Source organism: Ambystoma mexicanum, chromosome 2p, assembly GCF_040938575.1.
Source record: "Ambystoma mexicanum isolate Mex_15411 chromosome 2p, UKY_AmexF1_1, whole genome shotgun sequence".
Classification (NCBI taxonomy): Eukaryota; Metazoa; Chordata; class Amphibia; order Caudata; family Ambystomatidae; genus Ambystoma; species Ambystoma mexicanum.
In genome coordinates, this window is record NC_090923.1 from 722,992,636 (window position 1) to 723,013,505 (window position 20,870).

The window sequence follows — 20,870 nt, forward strand, 5'->3', positions numbered from 1 at the left end:
GCAGGCGTCGTGCGAGTCTGTGACCGACATCTTGGACCCACAGTCCCCGCATTTCTTGAAGCCCGGACGCGGGGTTGAAGACGAAGAAGACATCGCCACAAAAAGGTCTTCACAACAAACCGAACAGGTTCAACGAACCGAGAATTGAAAACAGCAAACTCCAACGAGTCGAGGCGTACCGAGATTCACGAAGCGAACACGTTCGTGGAAAAAACGGAACTGAGGCTATGAGCGTCGTGCGTCCTACTTATCACATCTGGTGACGTCGGCCGTCGGAGGAGGTCCTCGGGGACGGCGCATCGACATTGACGCAGATGCCAAAGATTTTCTGAAGCAGCACAGCTGTGGACATTACCGGTCATAGATATGGAATACGTCGGAGGACCCAATCCCCTCGAAATGGTATACTTCCTATCCATCAGCAGTAAGTAAGTGTGAAGATATGCCAGCCAAAGCCAACATGCAATCATTGCTCCAAGAGGCGACAAGTCATTGCCTCAGAGCTGGGAACAGGTACCGACCACATTGGTGCCAGGACAAATAGTGTGCAGATATAATCATTTGGCAGCCTCCTACTCAAAAAACACTTCACTGAAAGCAGACATCAAGTGGTTCCAAAAAGTTGATTTCAAGCGTTCATTGCGACTTGTTCACACTAAAAAAACAAACTGTTGTAGAGTCTTCTGAACTTCTGGCTCCCGACCATTCATCTCCGTTGATCGGATTTTAAAACATCACTGGACATCGGAGGAAGTAGCAAGCCTGCTTTGGACACTGCCTGCAATTCACTTCACCCTCAGCGAATGTAGCCCCAAAAACATTTTGTATGGTGAAAGGTTTCATTCTTCAGTGATCTCAAGCACCATCAGATGCCAGGAATGTCCCCTCTAGGTACAGCACAGTCCTCCTAAAACGGCCCAAAGCAGATCTTTAATGAACATTTTGCTACCAACCCAAACCTTAGTGGTCCCCGAGAATAAATGTCTTATCATAAGGTCAAATCCCTCATTCCTACTGATTGTTGAAACATTTTTATCCTGCTAGCTTCTGTTTTCCATTAAAATATTTGGGTGGTATTTAGCATATACATTTCTACATTACTTTTCTCTGGACTTAAGATCCTTTGTATCTAAACAGCTTTTCTTTGTGCTAGCTTCCCCCGCTCTCTGGCACATTGCGCAGGGCTCAGCCTTTAAGCTTGCCTAACATCCACCACACAAGAAGTTTGGGCCTGCAACTCATCAGCCCTAGCCAGCTGAGTCAAAGCTGAGGGAGCACGGGAGTCATAGGTCAAACCCGCAACATCCTGGCCACTTACTTCCATATACCATTAAATCTCACACGTATTTTGCAGTGGTAGTGCTTCCTCAATCATCCCTAGTGAGCCCTAGCTTGCTGATGTAGAAAGGGCAGATACTTACTGAGGGATGGAGTCGTCATTGTTTGAAAGGGGCAGCGCTTGCAGAGGAATCCCAAACAGGCCAATGCGTGGTGATACAGACTTCTCCTACAATACAAAGCAGTAGGGAATTAGAGACTTGCCCAGAAACCAGAACTTCCATAACAAATACGACAGTCATAAATATTGGTAGAAAAAAAGTCTTGTTACATGGCCTCTCCCATAACCGCAATATATAAGCACCCCACTACAGAATGGGTGATACCACGCAGAGAGCCAAGACGAGGTCTACTAAGTTAACATCTAGTCTGCTGTACAAATATAGCAGAGCATCCTAAACTCCATAGATCCACTATAAATGCCTGCCTTTACCAGAGACTTAAAGCAGGGCTTACGCAATGCAGTATCACTGTGCCACACCCTGAAACCTATGCAACGCTGGCAGGTCCTCTGCACCAATTACATTAAGGCCTACTCTTAAAGTATCTCCTGCTGCAAGACACATGCTACACAAGAGGCCTACAGGAGGAGATCCTACACTATACAAGAGACTGCAATGTGTGCAATAGCCATATGGAAACCCTATGGGAGGTTAAGCAATAGAAGCGGTGAAAGGTTGCACATACTACGAGTAATAGTAACAATGCCCCCCCCCCCCCCCAACAAAACATATCGGCAATTGGGCCTGTGAAAATATGCGTATATAGTTGTAGCTTCTTTAAGAAACCTGCATTTGACTTGAAGAGCACTTGCTCTGGGCTACGAAGAGCACTTGCTCTGGGCTACCGGTAGAGGCGGACAATAGTCATGTATATTCAGACTGTAGGACTGCTCTGCTGTCCCTGGGGAACATCCTGCCACAAAGGATACCATGTGAATGCAGATGGTTGTACAATAGTCTTTCCTCACTTATCTATATGGTTCTTCAACCTATGCAGTGTCCCACCTGCAGGGATTTCAAACTTTATGGGAGTAGATGGGACAAGGCTTGTCTGAGGATGTCTACAGAAGTTACTCGTCCAGTCAAAGCAGATGACAAATGGGGGCTAGCCACTACTCCCCTCCCAACTCAGCAGACTGCTTGAACGAATAAAGAGCAGCACTCCTAAGGAAAGGCAGAGGGAGTCCCTCACACGAACCTTAACATTATCCATATACATCACAGAGCACTCCAAGGAGGAATGAAGCTGTACACGTCCCATTTAGGGGGCTCAAAACACAGAGCTCATCCCATGGAGTGATTAACAAAGATCCACAAAACAGTGCAGTAAGCCTTTTAGGTGTTCATGTTGACAAAAGTGTCCCCAGCTTCTCCTTTTGTCCCCCCCCGCCCTTGCTGCACACCACATTAGAACCCGAATCACAAGAAAACTGGCGGAGTGGTGTCATGGTTTGTGCGCACACAAGCTGCATAGCGATCGCACAATATCAACAGGCTCCTCTGTCACACAAGAACTTGACTGGTACAACACCCTCCAAAGATGTTGGGTCACAGAGCCGGTCACAGGCACTTCAAGATAAAACAAGAAGCTACTGATTTGTACAAAAACCAACAAGCACCAATTAGTCAATGTCCCAAGAAAGTAAATTTAGTGCCATCAGGAATAATATTTGAACCTACATTCATCCTAGCTGAATTCCCCCCGAAACTGCACAGGCTAGAATAAAGACTAGTCATTTAGGAAAATATAACCCTCATTTGAATATTTCATCTTGGGTAAATGGTAATGTAGTGCCCAATAGATCTCTGCCATGAGCAAATAGGATTAGTTTTGTTGCATTTGGCTAAAATATCTTTGCATAGAAATATTTATACATGCGAGATACATGTACAACAAAATGATTTGCCCAGGTCTTTGAAGGGTAGCTATGGGGAGGAAAGGGAGCTTAAGAAAACCTGGGAGTGCCTTTACTGAGAACACTGCCACATGACCCGTTCAGGAAGGAGACCACCATCACGTTTCAGTTCATTGTAGGCTTTACACAGGAGAAATCTATTTGCTTATCTGTCTAGTCCCACCAATAAGGGCAGTCTCGTCTCTTCTCTGAAAAGGAGTAGCATCAGGAACCCCAGACGCGCGTTTCTACTTGGTTTGGCATCAGTTAAGTATGCCAAGCATCTCCAGACAGTGATCAAGCAGTCCCCTTCTTGCTTACCTTTAGCAAGTGTTTTACAATTGCAAAAATGTGGGAGCCGGTCTACAGACAATGAGAACTGCCACAGCCTGTTCTATGGGATGGTTCTCATTCAAGAAAGTCTGCCAACACATGTGAACTCACTGTACCAATCACATAGGAGAAAGGTTCACCAGGTCTAACTTACAAGGGTGTTCCAGCACAAAAGGCTACGCGATTCTCCTCTGAAACAAGAATAGCATGTTACCTTCCCTGCGGAAATGACATTTATTCCCAGTCACCATGCGAGCTATCCATTATCTAGGCCCAACTACTGTTAAACCTCCTTTCACACAGAGCTTTAAGGACGAATAACACGGAAGGGGAAGCACTGTTTGGGAGTTACAGGATTGGTACCAAATCCAGTTTAGAAGCGTATGGGCAGGCAGTTTCAGGATTCCTGAGCAATCAAGGGGTCAGCAGGACCCTCGACGTTGCAGGACACTGGTGTGTCATCCAGACAGTTGAGTGCTATCCCAAGTGTGGGTTCCAAATATACCAAGTCCCAGTTCCAATCTGCCTCAATTTAGCTGCATGTAGTGGCTAAATGCCAGTCAGGTCGTCTTGCTCTTGATGGGAAGTCTATGGTTGGAGGTGGAAGACCGGAATGTCTGAGCTGGTAGGTCAATGACAAGCCTTGTAGGGGATTTTAGTTGTGGAGCTTTGTGGAAAGTGTCCAATAGGAATGGAGGGAGCTTTACTAATCTCTGCTTTAGTGACTAAGGTTTCGCTGCATGAAGGTGAACAGGGCGACATGGTCGTCCTACTGCTTGTGGCCAAACTTCACCTTCATGGGAGTTTTCATTCACCAGGTACTAATTTGAGTGCATGAAATATTATAATTTGTTGCCGTTTTGAAGATAACAAACCAATCATTGGCAGATAGTTTTCTGACAATCTGGCCTTCTAGGACTTTCCCAACAGAGACAGATAATTAAAACGGCAGTCTTTGGATATGCCTAAAGCTTTAAAAAAAATAAACCTTAAAGGTGAGTGAGAATGGTCCAGTACCATTTTACAATCTTGGACCCAGTTTTGTGGGTATAAGTGTCTTGAGCTTTCTATAATTATGTACTTCTATTTTCTGTTTCTATATTTAAGTGTGCTCTTGTGCTCCACCTTTTATCCCTGTGGGGAAGGTAAAGGGCCGTCAGGTGTGTGTGATTATCATCAATTGCCGGACTCTGACGGACCCCTTCTGTTGGGACATGTCAGGTAAACGGCTCCGGTGTTAGTCTGTTGTCTGTTATAGTGTAAGGTGTTTGTGTCGGGAAAGGGTGGGTGGGGTAGAGCTTCTAAATATTAAACAGGGTAGGGTGTGGAAAAGGTGTTACAAGGAAGGGGGTACCGCTTCTCAACTTTTGGTGTCCCACTTCCACTCTCCAAAGACCCCCATTCAGGTGATCTTCCCCCATTGGTCTACCCCCAGGAACTGGATCCAATAGCGATGGCCTTGTCCTGGCCACCTTGACAACAGATCTAAGGGGACCAGCGGGTGAGACACCTTCAGGTTTTCACAGCATGCACATCACAAGTACAAGCAGTGTGGGAAGATATTAATGATATTGCACAGGCCCAGAACTGATATTGGGCAGTTATACATATTTTTCTTGTCCGACTCAATCTTTTGAGTAGGTTTTTTTATTGTTCTTTAAACATAGACAAGAGGTCATTCATTTAGGTATAACTAACATTTAAATCCACCAAGAACCGAGTTAAACATACCTATGTGTGGGTAAGGTCTCTTACATCTAACAGACCTAAATAATTCACTAGTCAGAAAATGTTAACTATAGTTATGTCTGGGTCGGTTGAGCATATTGCCACGGCTCCAGGATATAAAGACGCCTTTATTTGCCCTTTCTTGCCATCCTGTCTATGTGTTTCATGTACAGGGCAAACAAGAAAAGAGTGGCCAACTGTCGTGAGCACCTCTCGATTTTCAACTAATCAGAAAGCCACACTTTTGCTGCATGATTCATACATGCTTATATACATCCATTGAATTTACTTTCTAGCCTTGATTTTGCAATCGTTTCTAACTTAAGAACCCAAAACGTCAATCCGAAGGCTCTGCATCTTGCAGGATGATAGAAAAGCCTTGGCCATCAATTTATGCTGTGTTGATCAGAGCCAAGCAGGTTTCGAATACGTGTAGTAACGCGCCTATCTGAAATGAACCCCAGCTGAAATTGTGAAATTAGAGTGGTATGGTTTAGTCAATCTGCAAATAGTTTTGAAAACTTACTATAGGATTTGGAGGTAAAATGGATCTGCTATATGCTATTTCAGGCTTTTTTGGCAAATCGTATTTTCTTCTAACCAACATTGGGGACAGGGGCTTCAAAATGTTTCCAGGATATGCTTAAATAATAGCATGAATAGGGATACGTTTGTAATGTTTTGTAAAATTCACGAGGGATTCCATCAGGTCCAGCTTCTTTGTCATTTTGGAATGCTTGTAGGTCTTCTTAGATTTCTAGTGCATAAGACTTTTCTGAGGCGAGTGGCTCCAGTATTAGTCCCTCAAAATACTGAATGATGCAAGTAACACCGCTGAGTCAACAGTTCGGCAACACTGGCTGAAGATTTGGGTCTCCTGTGTGTTGCCCTGTTCCGTTGATTAATTTGCTGAGACTAGCATTTACTGCTTCCTCTTATCTCAAGGGCGATACGTTTCGTCACTGTCGCAGATTTTACTTTCGCTACCAATCGCTGCTTTTGCCAATTTACTTTCATGTGCCTTTTTGAAATCCTCCAATAATGCCATCAGTTTTCTAGGTATGTTTTCTGTGGGTTCTTTGCTTGCCAATAAATGGGAAAATAATCATGCACGTTTAATGTCATGTGTGTTTTTTGGGGCTTTGAATTACTTGAGATGGTACGATGACCTCATGCTGCCTTAAAGGCATCCCAGATTGTCCCTGTATTACTTAACACACACTGTAATAGAATATGACCAGCTGATATGTGCTGTTAATCCTCCAACTCCTGTAGAGACTGCTCCCGATGCAGTATAGATCTGAGTGAGCCTGTGTAGTCCCTTAAGAGTTTGGACCCGATAATGGTTTGCCATGTCACAGCCACTTCAAATCACTGAACGTTGAAACTCACATGAGGTCCTTAATGGGTCATTAAAGGTGATCAATTCTCCAAATGACAACGAGAATACGAAGAAGAGCTCCATAGCCATTCAGGGGGCAGTCCTAGTCAAAAGCTGTTTGAGAAACAGCACCATGGCATTATGTATGGTACTAGGGGAAAAAAACTTTCACCAAGAGCAATTAAGTAAATGTCAAAATAGGAGACCTGGTCGAGCATACACGCCAACTTGTAAGCCACCCAAATTGTCTAACCCAGGTCTACATTTCATATTAAGAATTATAAATGCTGAATTGAAATCTGATGAGGGCGAGTCACTTCCTCTCGGATTGTAACTTGATCCCCGTTTTAAAACCCAGGTCATTAAAGTATGTGATGGTTGACTCCACATAAAATAAACACTATGAAAAGACAGAGGCTTCTAGAATATTACAACATGGAAGTTTTCTGCAACTTCCAGCCAGTATGACTTCAGGTATATAAAGCTGCAGAGTCCTGCACTCTCTCAAAGGTTGCCTAGCTCTTGGAGAACAGTGGCAGTCCCAGCCTCCCGGTGGTGGCAGCAGCAACTGAAAGTATACGGTCATGTAGCCTGATCATGGCAAAGGACACAAAAAACACAATCCACAAAAGGAAAGAAACATGGCGTCATATCCCGAGGATCAAAATGCTCGGTTCACAGACCTCGGGTTGTGCTGGGAATTGCCCTTCATAGTTCTGCAGGCGTGCCTGCTCCACTACCACAGCATTGAGGGAGTTCCACTGCCGAGCCAACCATTCCTTATACCCGTTAAGTCGCAGTCCCATTCATCTGTGCACATAAACAATGGACTTCCCTCGGATTCACAGCATTAGCCACAGAAGACTCAATCTTTTACAACACGGTTATATGATATTTTATGATATTTTATTTGCATCGCGCTCGCACACAAGTGTTTCAGAGCGCGACAAGGCAAGGGAGGGGAACAAGAGAGAACAAGATGATCTTACTAGGCCCAGTGACATTGAGAATGCGCAAGTGCATGGGGGGGGGGGCCTGGAAGTGGAAAGTGCTGAGCAAAAGGAATAAAAATAAATAAACATGAAAAAATAAATAAAAGCAACAAACCGTGATAATGCAGCCAGCACGTGGCAAGTGCTAGGGCGTGTCTGATAAGTGCAGAAGAAAAAGGGGGTGGGGAAGACTGTAGGCTTACTGATACAGACCCCAGTGCAAGGGATTGCCAGGAGGCAGTGTGGGTGGGTTGCAGGGTGAGCAGGTAACCTTGGCCTGAAAGTCAGTGGGTGAACAGGTGCATGATGCCGAGACAGTACAGATCAGCGGAGGAGAGAAGGCAGAAGGAAAGAGGAAGGTCTTGAGGTGATTCCGGAACCAGAGATGGTTCTCCTCAAGTTTCAGAGTAACAGGGAGGCTGTTCCAGAGGGAGGCCCCAGCCAAAGATGGAGCTACCCCCAGCTTGTTTCTTTGAAAAATGACTGAGCCTGAGGGAGCTCGAGGTGGAGGAGCTAAGAGCTCGGGAGGGAAGATATTTACAGAGGGACAGCTGAAGGTATTTAGGACCCAGGCCCCAGAAAGCCTTGTGGAAAATGCAAAGGGTCTTGAAATTAAGCCTTGTGGAAATGCAAAGGGTCTTGTAATTAATCCTTGCAGCCACTCTGAGCCAGTGGAGCGATTTCAGGGCTGGAGAGATACGATCCCAGGGCTTGAGGCCAAGGACAAATCTTGCAGCCCAGTTCTGGATAAGTTGTAAAGGGCGAAGAGTAGCAGGCATATTTAGAAAGAGGCTGTTGCAATAATCCAACCTAGAGAGAACCAGGGCTCAAGAGACAGTGAGCTTCTCACGGAAGGCGAGGAAAGGCAAAATACCTCTGAGGAGGTACAGTAGGAAGTTTGACTTTTTAGAGAGACAAAGACAAATGTTAGCAGAGAAGGAAAGCGTGGAGTCAAAGAGAACCCTGAGGTTCTTAGCCTCGCAGGTGGGGGTAGGAGGGCGGCCAAGGGAGGCCAGCCAGAGAGTGACAAGAAAGGATGGTGAAGGTGTGCCGATGAGGATCTCAGTCTTGCTGGCATTCAGGCAGGGATCGTTGGCGGCACACCACTCCTGTATGGCAGATAGGCAGTCCAAGATGAGAGAATGTTGTTGGATGTGGAATAAAGTAAACAATCTTGCACCTTAAAAGGCTTCCACATTTCAGGAGTTTGAGCATTTTGAATTGCTCAATCTTCACTTGTACCTTAATGAAGTACATAGACCTGCTTAAAACCCAGACCAACTACTGGCTCACTAAAGCCCAGGTTTGCTCACAAACACCTTTCGCTTGTTCAATCGATTTGAACACACGCAGCCAAGTTGAAACTAATTGCAGCATCTTCCTGATCTCTACATGGCCTCGCACTGGGTGATCTGTTCCTTCTATTGCTGCTCTGATGTGACCCAGACCGGTTTCTCTTTTCATCCACGGTCCCAGGTCTGGTAACACAAAATGGGAGCACAATATATGCTTCTTTGGACAAGCCTCAGTGGCTGGGAAACTATGATGGTAACTGGCACAGTATAGGTTGTTACATTAGATTCTCCCTCCCTGGAGTTGCTTTGAGGCTACCTTTTTGCCATATGTAGCAGTATGCTTGCCAGGATGCTTGGATGAGTGCATGGAATTTCAGTGGAGCCTGGGTGAGTGTTCCTAGATGCAGCTGAAGGAGAGCTTGATTGGTTGTGGATGATCCAATGTTGCTATGCTTTTAACTATCGTACTGACATTATACTTCACGTACCTTTTGGAACAGGAATAAAGCAATTAACTTACCTTATGTGGATCTGCTTGGTTCTTCACCACCAGAAAGAGGACACATTGGCGACACCGTGATGGTGCTCTCCTATTGGTGGCAGGAAAGGAACAAGGAAACTGTAGTGGGGGAAGCAGCAAACTACACAGCCACTGCCCCCCACAAGGTACCATCCACACCCCAAAGAGTAAGTGGGGCACGCTGCTGGCAGAGGCAGCCAGCTGAACGAGTTTGACACTGGAGCCAGGAGCACCCAGTAGCTGAAGAAAGGTAGCCAGAGCGAGTCGGCAGGTGAAATCCAGGTGTAGCATACACCAGGGAGTGGCAGCCACAGGACAGCATTAGTCCCAGAGGTGGTTGGTGTAACCTGGAGCGGGGTGTACCAGCATGGAGGGGAAAGGAGCCCAGGTTGCTGCTCCGGAATTTTGTGCAATGGCTCCGTGGTCCACCATGGGCTCGGATGCCGACAAGCCATGTCCGTTTCAGGTGCCACCGCAGCATAAAGGTCTGCTCCTCGCCACGGCAGGAGGCCTACTGGTGACATCAGGAATTGTAGGCGTGCTGACGTCACTGGAGTACGTGGAACACTGCGCTGTGCTTGTACATAGCACAGCTGACGTGAGCATTCTCCATGGAGGCCAGAGTATGGTGAAAGCAGTGATCGGGAGGAAGTTGGTGACACCAGTAGAGGAAAGTGGTGACGGCATAGTTGTGGATTAAGGCCACTTAAAGGCGGATAAGAGGGATCCCAATTGAGACATTCTGGGTGGCATGAACCAGGAATAAGGCGCAGATACAGAGGACTCCTGGCGATTGCTACAAACATTTATTGAAATAATAAAAGGGCTCACCCTATACTAGCAGGCATTTCCCCACCTCAATCAAAACTAAGGCGCTGTCCTGCGTCAAGCTGTCCAAATAAAAATGCCCTATGTCCGAAAATCCTATCCTAGCCCTCGCACTCTAGAAAGTAACTAATGTGCCAAGGGTATTCTCATTGGCCTTGAGAGTGTACACATGTTCAAGTTCAAAGGAAAACACGATACCTCCAACAAAAGTTTCCAAATAGATACTGTTCACAGTTCTTTCCACAACACAAATTGTTCAAACATTTCAGAATTTTAGGGTATGCATCTTCCTAGTGATTCCCTTTTCACAGTCTTGCCATCTGGTGCGAGTCCCAGACTAGGTATGCTTCCCTGCCAGGATTTTACATTCATTATCTTTAAAAGTCTTAAAGAAAAGGGCCTTCCTAAGGATTCTCTCTTTACACTTAACTTTGCCTGGTGTACTCTCCTTGCTAGTTCTTTTCATGCAATTCACCTTGCAAACTTGGCTACGGGTTCTATACTCATAACCACGTTCTCGTTATCTCAATTGTCAGACTGGTTTCTCGACCTGTTCTCATACTCTTTTGTTATATACTTTAGCCCCAGCATCTTGTATCCCTGCTCCGGGCTTCATTTTTAGTTTAGCGTTTAGTTTAGTGCTTGGCTTTCTTGCACGATGCTCTACACTAAGTGCCCCAGCTTCCCAGCTCTGTTCTCACCAGCATTTTCTGGCTGCTCTGGAGCTTCTCTCTACTCTTGCTGCTTTCTCTCCCAGATTGTCATGGGAAGCTGGCATTTCTACTGTTCCACGGTTCTCGTGGCGAAGGGACCTCTCAGTTTTCCTCGCTCGCAACGGTTACACAGGACTTCCCTCTGGCTAGGCTTTCGAGGAATGAAGTCTCTTCAAGCTGCCTCCTCCGACATGACCATCTGCTTTCTCCAGGTTCTCCCACCGCGTCAGTAATCATGACTCTCCCTCCATTCTTCAGGTATACGCCTTTTAAATTTCCCGGTGCTTAACACACACATAGGACCACTAGAGCGCATATCCAGCTTCTCGGCATCAGTAATCTGTATTCTTCAGTCATCTTTCTGGTCCCATTGCTCCCAATTACAGGGGAACGGTAGGCAGTTCTTGATAGGTCTCGTTATCTTTTTCATCCCGGTATTCCCACATATTACAGGAAAGATCAGCAGTTCTTGGTCTATCACATTGAAGGGTGTTATCAGTATGTTCTGTGGTTGGTTGGTGGGAACTTACGCCATAAAGGCATGAACTATGAAGGAGACATCCCTAAAAGGGAAGGGTGGTTTAATCTAATGTCAGGTTGTCCCCCTGGGGGTTGCCTTCCCCCCATCTGATGCTACCTCAGATATCCGTCACCAGGGTCGGGTAGCGTTTGCTGCTCCCGGGACCACACGGGGAGAGGCCAGCTCTGGGAAAGGAGTGATGACATCAGATTCATCCAAGTGGTGAAGGTCTATGGGGCAGGTCGGGTTGGAGGTGGAGGAAATGCCTCAGCTCTGTGGCATACGTAGTAGACAGTCCAGATGGAGCATACACAAGTTCCTCTTGCAAAAGATGTTTAAAAAAAATGAAGGGCACTGGATCCCGAATTTATAAGATTTTTATGAGAAGATCAAGAGCCTACATGAGGAAGAATATTTGACTTGTGTGAGGTGAGGCCGTGTCATTATAATCCCTTGTGTTTTGTTGCATGTGATGGCCTCGAGTTTATGGTGCAAGAGATGCGGTCTCTGAAAAGGTGTAGGGTGCTCAATGTTTAGGTGTAGAGGCCTGTAGTATTCCTGCTGTTGTGGCCTCATGTCAGGATTTAGGAGTTGATTTATGTAATCTACCTACTTATGGGTATTCATCTTTTATCAACGGTACAGGGTATGCACAGGAAGTTCACATTCAGTGGTTTTACATGCTTGGAGAGTGCAGTATGTACGTACAGGAGCATTTCAAGACACATTTATCTCTCAAGATTTGAACAGGAGGGTGCAGGGAGGTCCGCATGCATTTTGGTTAGGCATGACAGCACCAGGGAATCTTCATGGTTGTTTGAATTGGACATGGGGGTGCAGGAAAAGTCCATCGCCATCCTTTTGGACTGGTGGGTTTAAGGTCATGAAAAGCATGTTAGCATTAGGTGGTGTAGTTATATTGTTTCATGTTTTTGGGATCTTTAGGTGGGGTTTGGTTCATGTTGATTGGGTGGCAAGTCTCTGTACGGGTGTGTGCTGCCATCATCTGGGTGCCGTGCTCATCAGAAAATTATGATTGTGGGTTTAGGGTAGTGGGCCCCATTAGGTGTACGCCACCATCCTCTGGATGAGGGTGGATCCATAAAATCGAATTACAGCTATTCAGTGGCATGTTCCGTCAGGGCTGAGGTTAGTGGTGCAGTATCATTGGCATTGTCCTTTCAGCATTTGTGCATGGCTGTGGGTACCATTTGCCATGCTGTGTATGGGATATGCATCTTTCGGTGCATGGTATTTAGTTGGTGCAGGGTTGTTCATGGCAATGGGTATGTACAGGTTCCCTGTGGAGGTATTCAAGTATGCGTGACTGTGGGTGCAGATGCAATGTACTTTTGTCGCTAATGAACATTCAGCACCGTTCACATTATTTTGTAATTCGTATTTTTGTTTGGGCTGAAATCTACTTATTTATTTTTTCATTTATAGCAGTGTACAAAACCCTCAGATATCTAGGCGCTTGTTACAGTAAGTGCTAAGTGAGTTTAAAATAGTGCAAGACCATGCATAGGAGTTACAACATACAGGTGGATCTTAAAACACTGGCAGAGCCATGCCTCATGGTTTGGGGGGCTACTTCAGGTGTACAGGTAAGCAGAAGAGAACAAGTTATTTACCAACTGGTAACGTGCTTTCGGCTAGATGTTCCTCCAACGTATTCCTCATCTTTGACATGTAATGTCCACAGCTCGGCTGCTTCTGAAATGTTTCGGCAGAGGGCACCCTGCATCGAGGGTGACGCCATTGGATGTTATAGGTAGCACGCACGGCACCCGTAGCCTCATTTCATGTCCCCCCCCCCCAACTCATTGTGTAGGCCAAGTGGGCCGAACCAGCGTAGACTGCCTTCAGCCTTGTTGGAACGTAAGATGCAACAGCACAGGAAATTCTTCAGAGGGGTAGGCGATGAGGAATACTTTGGAGGAACATCCAGCCAAAAGAAGGTTACCAGTTGGTAACATGTTCTTTAAATGGATTGTGTCCTCCAATATATTACTCATCTTTGACAGACTCCCAAAGCAGTAACCAAAGATGGGAGGTAGGAGAATAATTTAGGTATACCCAATTAAATGGCAGAGTAAAGCACAGCCATCCCAAAGGCTACATCCTGAACATGTGAAGTATCCAGGGAATAATGCTTAACAAACATGTAGATGGAAGACCACGTCGCAGCATCACAGATGCTGCAACAGGAACACCCCTCTGTAGGGCTGTCGATGTAGCGATGCCCCTGGTGGAATGAGCCCTCAAGCGGGTCTTTACCCGCAAGTCTATAGCACTCAGAAATGGTGAGGATGATCCACCGAGACAAAGTCCGTTTATAAAGGGCCTGGCCAATCGGTGAGCAGTGTACCCCACAAAAAGCTGGGTGTCCACTCTAACCTTGGACAATCTGGAAAGATAGAAGCTTAACGCTCTCCTCAGATCCAACCTGTGTAGCCATTCCTCTTCCTTACTAGGATGTGGACGAGGATAGAAGGCGGATCGCACAACCTTCTGACTTAAATGAAAGTCAGACTACCTTAGGGAGAAAGGAAGGATGTACTCTCAATACAACTCTGTCCTTGTGGAACACAGTAAAGGGTGGCTTAGAAGACAGGGCTTGCAACTCGCTCACTCTTCTCGCACATGTTATTGCAACCAAGGAAACAGTCTTAAAGGTCAACAACCTCAATGGAAAGGAGTGCAAAGTTTCAAACGGAGCACCCATCAAAAACTTTAAGACTAGATTAAGGTCCCAGACCGGCACCTGAAAAGGCGACAGCGGGAACACATATGTGAGTCGTTTCAGAAACTGTGATCAGTGAAATCTTAAAATAAAAACATTCATCGGACGACCACCTAAATATGGACAGCGCTTCTAGGTAACCTTTAATGGTCCCCACCTGACGACCACTGTGTGCTAAAGAAAGCAAGGAGAGAACCTCCGGAATATAACACTGAAAAGGATCCAGATTCTGCCCCCTGCAACAGTCGCAGAACTTCCGCCAATGGTACAGGGACTTTGTTGCTGAACGCCTGGCTGAAAGCAACACCGCCATTACGTCATCCGCAAGGTCCCAATGCTTATACCTCAACCTTTCAGAAACCATGCTTGAAGGCTGAGAGTCTTGACCTCTGGATTGAGTACCCGACCTTCCTCTCGTATGAGAAGATCCACTCTTTGGGGAAGTAGTATGGGAGGAGAGATGGACATGTCTAGAAGATCCAGGTACCACCATCTCCTGGCCCAATTCGGAGCAATGAGGATCACGAACCTCCGTAACCTCCTTAGAACTTGAGGAATGACGGGGATTGGAAACTAACACAAGCGGCAATGACCAATTCACGACGAACGTGTCCCCTAGACCCCCTCTTGGAGAAAATTCCCTTGAGCATTACCTCTCGCACTTCTGGTTGGCACTGGTTGTGAACAGGTCCACCAGTGGGGTTCCCCAAAGGTTGAAGATCTCCTGAATGACTTCCTGAGCCATCTCCCACTTGTGGGAGACCCCACTCTGCCTGCTCAGTGTGTCAACCGCTGTGTTCTCGTCTCCGGCTAGATGCACTGCTGCTAGGGAGATTCCCTCTTGAATTGCCCAGAACCAGAGCTGCATTGTCTCTTCACAGTGGTAGGGACCCTACACCTCTTTTGTTGAGGTAATGCATGGCCACCGTGTTGTCCGTCATTATCAGGACAGTCCTCTCCCATACAGACGGCAGGAAAGCCTTCAGTGCTAGCCTGATGTGTAGTTTGGACTCTGATGGAGACCAATGACTGCTGATGGTCAGATCGTTGGCATGAGCACCCCATCCTGTGAGGGAAGCGTCCATCACTACGGTTACCTCTGGCCACGGTTGCCAAAAAGGTTCTCCTTTCATGAGATTTCCTTCGCAGGCCCACCACAGAAGATCCTGTGAAACCCGGAACGGAATCGAATGAGATCCCACATCTTGCCTGAGAACAGATACCATTGCAACCTGAGAGCCCATTGAAGGGATCTCATTCGGGCCTCTAGCACCAGAAAAATGCGGGACGATGAGGCCGAGCAACCTTAAGAATTCAAAAGCCGGAAGACTCTGGGCATCTTGAAATTTGGTGACCATCTGGAGAATGTGTTGTGCCCTCACCTTGGGTGGCGAGCACTTCCCCCAAGGAGGCGTCCAACACAGCCCCGATGTACTGGAGCTGTTGGGAATGTCTCATGTGACTCCTTGAAATTGAGGGAGAAGATCAGTTTGTGAAGGGAGTGGCAGGTGACAATGAGAGGATCCAAGACCTGTTCGGGCGAACATGCCCTGATCAGCCAATCGTCCAGGTTGGGGTAGACTTGAATCAACTCTCTCCTGAGATACGCTGCCACAACCACCATGAGCTTGGTGAAGATCCTTGGGACGGAGGTCAACCCGAACGGCAGGACCTGAAACTGATAGTGCAGCTTGAGCGGCTTTGGCACCCCTACCTAGTCCACCACGAGGAAACTTACATTGGCCCCTATGACTAGTCATTCCTCTCGCCCTTCCAAATGAGTAGTAAAAACAAAGGGTTGACCCCTCAACTGTTGTCCCCTAGGACGTAAAGGCTGAGGTTGCCTAAGAGCAGTGCCCAAAGACTTGGCAGCTGCCTTCGAGGTCTGCAACTTCAAGGCTCTCGTCAGCCTTGCTCTCAAACAGATGAGACCCATCAAAGGGCATGTCGAGAAGACAAGCCTACACATCAGGTGCAAAACCCGACTTCTGCAACCACGCAAACCTGCGCATCACGGTGCTCGTAGCCATGGACCTGCACACACTATCCGCATTGTCCAACCCAGATTGAAGGGATTCACACAAGGCATCCTTGCTATCCTGAACAATAGCCAGAAAACCATCCCTTTTTTCCCCCTTCGGGAATATGCTCAGCCGCTAATGAAATGCAATTCCTTAGAGTGTGCAAAAATGTTGCTAAGGCTGAAGCAGAGTTGGCCGATTTTAACGCCATACTCACAGTAGAAGACACCTTGCATGCCCATCCATCCAAACGCTTATTGTCCCCATCGGGAGTGTTTGAAGGGTACGCTGCCTGCTTCGAGGTCGCCATAGCTGCCTGGACCACCAAACTCTCTGGGGTGAGTGGACAAGTAGCCGGGGTCTCTACTGGATGGGCAGTAGTTTTTCATCAGAGACTTGTTCACCAGAGTAGCTACCATGGTGCACCAATTTGCAGCCTCCCTTTTCTGCAGAGTCATATGAAACAGCAACACAGGGTCAGTAGACAGACCCTGAATCAAGATATCCACACGGTCATCTTGCAAAGTGCACAGGAGGCCTGGACCAGCCCAGATACTCCTCAACCCTAGACATGAGCCTGCGATATGAGGAATCGGCATGCTCCCCTGGGTCTGGATTGCCGAACCCCCGCTCAGGGGAAGTGTCAATACCACTGGCATTGTGCAAGGTTTGACAAAGATCCTCCATCGGACTCCCCTCTTAAATAAGGCATTCAGGAGCATTAGGGGCCCCATACTGGAGGCCAAACTGGACAGAATCCTCGTTGGACTGCTCCTCCTCCTCATAAATGTCAATGAGGGACCTAAAAAAAAAATACTTCCTCGGGAGAGGTGTAAACCTTATCAGGTGCAGGCCTTAAAGACTTGCAGTGGCCTTCCTTGGAGGGTCCACAAGCACAGTGACATTCACTGGCAAAATTGGCCCAGCAAGCACTGATTGGGTCAATGGCATCGACGACATTGAGGGCCCAACCGGGTTTGGAGACCCAACAGGTGCACCCGATGGGCATGGTGCTGATGGCATAGATGCCTTCAAGGGCTTGAGGGTGTCAAAGGCTTTGCCGGTTTTCCCAAAGACGAAGACCTTGACTTGGCACGGCTCGGGTGACCCTTCAATGCCTTGTCCGAACGGGGCCGTGAAGGCTCTGTGTTTGTCACGCAGTCTACCCGGGCTCAAAGGCGAGCAAGTATTCGGCCGAGAACGTTCCTTACCAGCTTTGACAGAAGGCGCCGACGGAACTGTGCGATTTTTCTCAAATACTTTCATCATCGCCACCCGGAAAGCCTCCCACTCCACCGGGGTTGATGACTTGGATGGGCATACCATCCCTCGGAAGGCGACCGATGGTGCCGTTTCCTGGACCACCTCGACGAGGACAAATGGTGGGAACCACTGCTAGATCGAGACCGCATAGACTTCTTCCAACGAGGAGTGTCACCACTCGACTCGGTCAAAAGTCCAGCAGGCAGGGATTTAGGGGGCCTGGATACCTTCCCCATCTTCAGTTTCCCCTTACGCTCCCGCAAGGCCTTGGCAGTCAATTACTGACACTGAAGTCATCAGTATCGTGGCTCTCACCGAGACACCACAAACAAATGCAATGTAGATCCGTGATTGTCACTTTGGAGCGGCAGTTCTGGCACTTCTTAAATCCCGTCTTCGGGGTGGTCGGGGTAGAAGATGAAGACAATCTGGTTTACAAAAAGCACAAGGCGCTCTGAGTTTTCAACGAAGCAAACACGTTCGTGGGAAAAACTGAACTGAGGCTACGTGCACTGTACTACTTATACCATCCAATGACATACCCCTTGACTGAGTAGAGACATCGACCCAAGGCCATTGACACACGGTGCCCTCTGCCGAAAAATAGGGTAGGCCGATATATGTGGGGAGCAGTAAGGCAGAGGCGGGCACAAGGCAGGGCAAATAGATACTGTAATGGTTGACATTGGAGCAGCCATTTTTAAATGGCTAGTGAATATGATGTTAGCAGGTCCGGCAGCGTTTATCTTACACACGGGTTTAAGGTAATGTGTAGAGTTACAGTGTTCATAAATGGCGTTGGCATCAGTGAGCATTTTAATAGTTGTGCAGGTGTGAGTTTTTAATAAACGTTCATTGCGCAGTTGCTCAGTTACAGTGGAGGAGGCAGAGTTCGCTATGGCAGACAGATGGCATAAATGGGAAGGGGGTGGTAGGGGGTATATAGAGTACTATTTTAAACTGAAGACATTGGTAACAACAAGCAATTGCTGGGCAGTTGCGCATATGTAGGAGTTTTAGGCAAGTAATCACAGAACCGTGAGTTCGTTTTGGGGGGGGGGGGACCGCTCAAGGATATTTGTCTAAGGCAAGGGGCAGGGAACTGGAAGAGGCTGGTCCGTGATAGTACAGATGTATGGACGGGAGCTAGTAGAGCCAGAGGAGTCAGGGTTTCATAACACCCACCCGCCCCTCCTCCCCCGACATGTGTAACACATGGGAGCACAGCGCACTCAGTGAAGGGGATCTGGGCTGGAATAGGCGCATCATAGGTGGATAGTCATGGGTTGTGGGGGGCCGGCTTCACCTGCTGGGTCCCCTGGGCTCTAGCATTGGTGCTGCTGAGCAGCCAATCGAAGCCTAGCAGAGGCAGGCACAAAGTGGAGCACTTCTCGTGCTTACAGCCATCTCACACAGCAGCAGCCATTTTTGAAGATATAGTGCCTCAATGCAAATTAATTCAAGCCCTGCAGGTCTTGCCATCATGGGAGCTTCTGCTGCATCGCTGGTGGTAGATGCGGGGCACACAAGCTCTTCCGAGGTCGGCAGTTCTAATTGTTTAAGATCTTGAGGGGCCGGTCGCATTCTTGTGCGGTTGGTGTTGTGTTAGTAGTAATTTGTCCCATACTGGATGGGAAGTTTTAATGCCAGTCACTTGGGTTTTGCGATTGTGTTTTGCTGTACCTCATGCATGTGCAGTTCAGTATTTGGACTGTAAGGTTCCATTTCCTGATTTTTTGTTGTGAGTTGTTACACTGCGTTTTCCCTGTTGCTTTTGATTTGGCCAGATATTGTACAGCGGCATGGTTTAAGGGTTTTGTACGAATAAGTTCTAGTAGGGCTGCAGTTGGAGTGGATGTTGACTCAACTTCAGTATTTCTGCTCTTGTAATCAAAGCCTTTTTGGGAAGTGTTTTAGTTGAACGTTTGTGGATGGTACAGAGGGAGAGGTGTAGTAGTCTGCTTGCCAGAATGCTTGGATGCATGCATGGAATGTTAGTGCAGCCTGACTGAGTGCTCCTAGAGTGGCAGTTAGGAGAGCTTGTTTGGGTGTGGATGGTCCAGTGTTGCTGTGCTTATAACCATCGTACTTGCAGGGTATTGGACTTGTCTTCTGGGACAGGAATAAAGGAAATAACTTATGTGGAATGAAGGCGTGCCCCTGTACGCTCACACCAGAACAAATACAACCCACTAAGGAAAAAGGCACAAGTCACCGCTTGCAAGGAAGTTTTATTCATACACAAAAGAAGTGCATCAGCAAAGAACTTTGCTGTCGTGGAACTTTCTGCCCAAAAATCTGCATGGACAGAACCTTATGAGCATACAAGTAGTCATCAGTGACGTCAATTACATACAGTGAAAACCTGCAAGGCTGGTTGGTAGGACCCTATACATGGGCGGCCCACTCCATAGGGGGTGCTAGGCCAGGCCCCAGCATTGTTTTCCATCTCCGTTCACGTAGGTGATGCTGGGCTCGTCATCCTCAGAAAAACAAACTACTAAGCAGTTTGTGACTTTTGAAAACAAGGCTACTCTATGGTATTACCTAAATTGACCTTTTACAATTGACCCAATTATAGTGGTCCTAATTGACCTTCTGCACAATTGACCTTTACATTATTTTAGTCATTTTACATATATATTGGGTTTGGATTATAAATATTATAAGGAGATTGGGTGGGGTTGCAGGGGTTTAGTATTGGGTGGGGGTTCCCCCACATATGTCCTAATTGACGTTTTAAATTAGGTCAATTCTCCTGAGGTCAATTATGAAAAGGTCAATTACTAGACATCCTACTTTATCACTACAACAGCCCACCAGGCAGACACAGATATGGGCCCATGGGGAGAGGCGAGGTCATACTAACTTGCATACATCACTCATTACCAGATGCGCCAGCAACCTCCCAAGGTCTTCCCACCCTCGTTTTAGGCTACAATTTCATCCCTCCCTGGCACCTCACAGCACAAATCATGCAACCCAAATGTGAAGGCAAGATAGCCTTGCTTTCTGATCTTATCGATCAGGGGGTCTTACAGTTTTATGGTCGGTGGTCTGGGCATGGCTGGCACTGTGGTATGTGGGGGCCTTGGGATCAAAGCATAGGAGGGCTGTAGTTCTGCCACAAAGGGGGTGTTGGGGCTGAGGTGTCATGCTATCTGTATCGTGGGATGGTAACTTCCAAGAAGCGCTCTGCCCCCTTCTCGTGGCCTTGCAGAGGACATTCCTCACGGGCACAAAGGTATGCAGCCTCTGAGAAAACGAAAGGCTTGTAAATCCCAGAAGCTCACTC

General features: G+C 47.2%; 1 protein-coding gene across 1 annotated transcript in view; it reads right to left on the reverse strand.

Annotated features, from left to right (window-relative positions):
- LOC138566723 (rho GTPase-activating protein 11A-like) overlaps positions 1–20,870 on the reverse strand; it is a 586,658-nt gene that overhangs the window by 390,548 nt on the left and 175,240 nt on the right. The window contains exon 3 of the mRNA XM_069644327.1: positions 1,422–1,507. Within this exon, the coding sequence (XP_069500428.1) occupies positions 1,422–1,507 (86 nt within the window). The remainder of the gene's footprint in view (positions 1–1,421; positions 1,508–20,870) is intronic.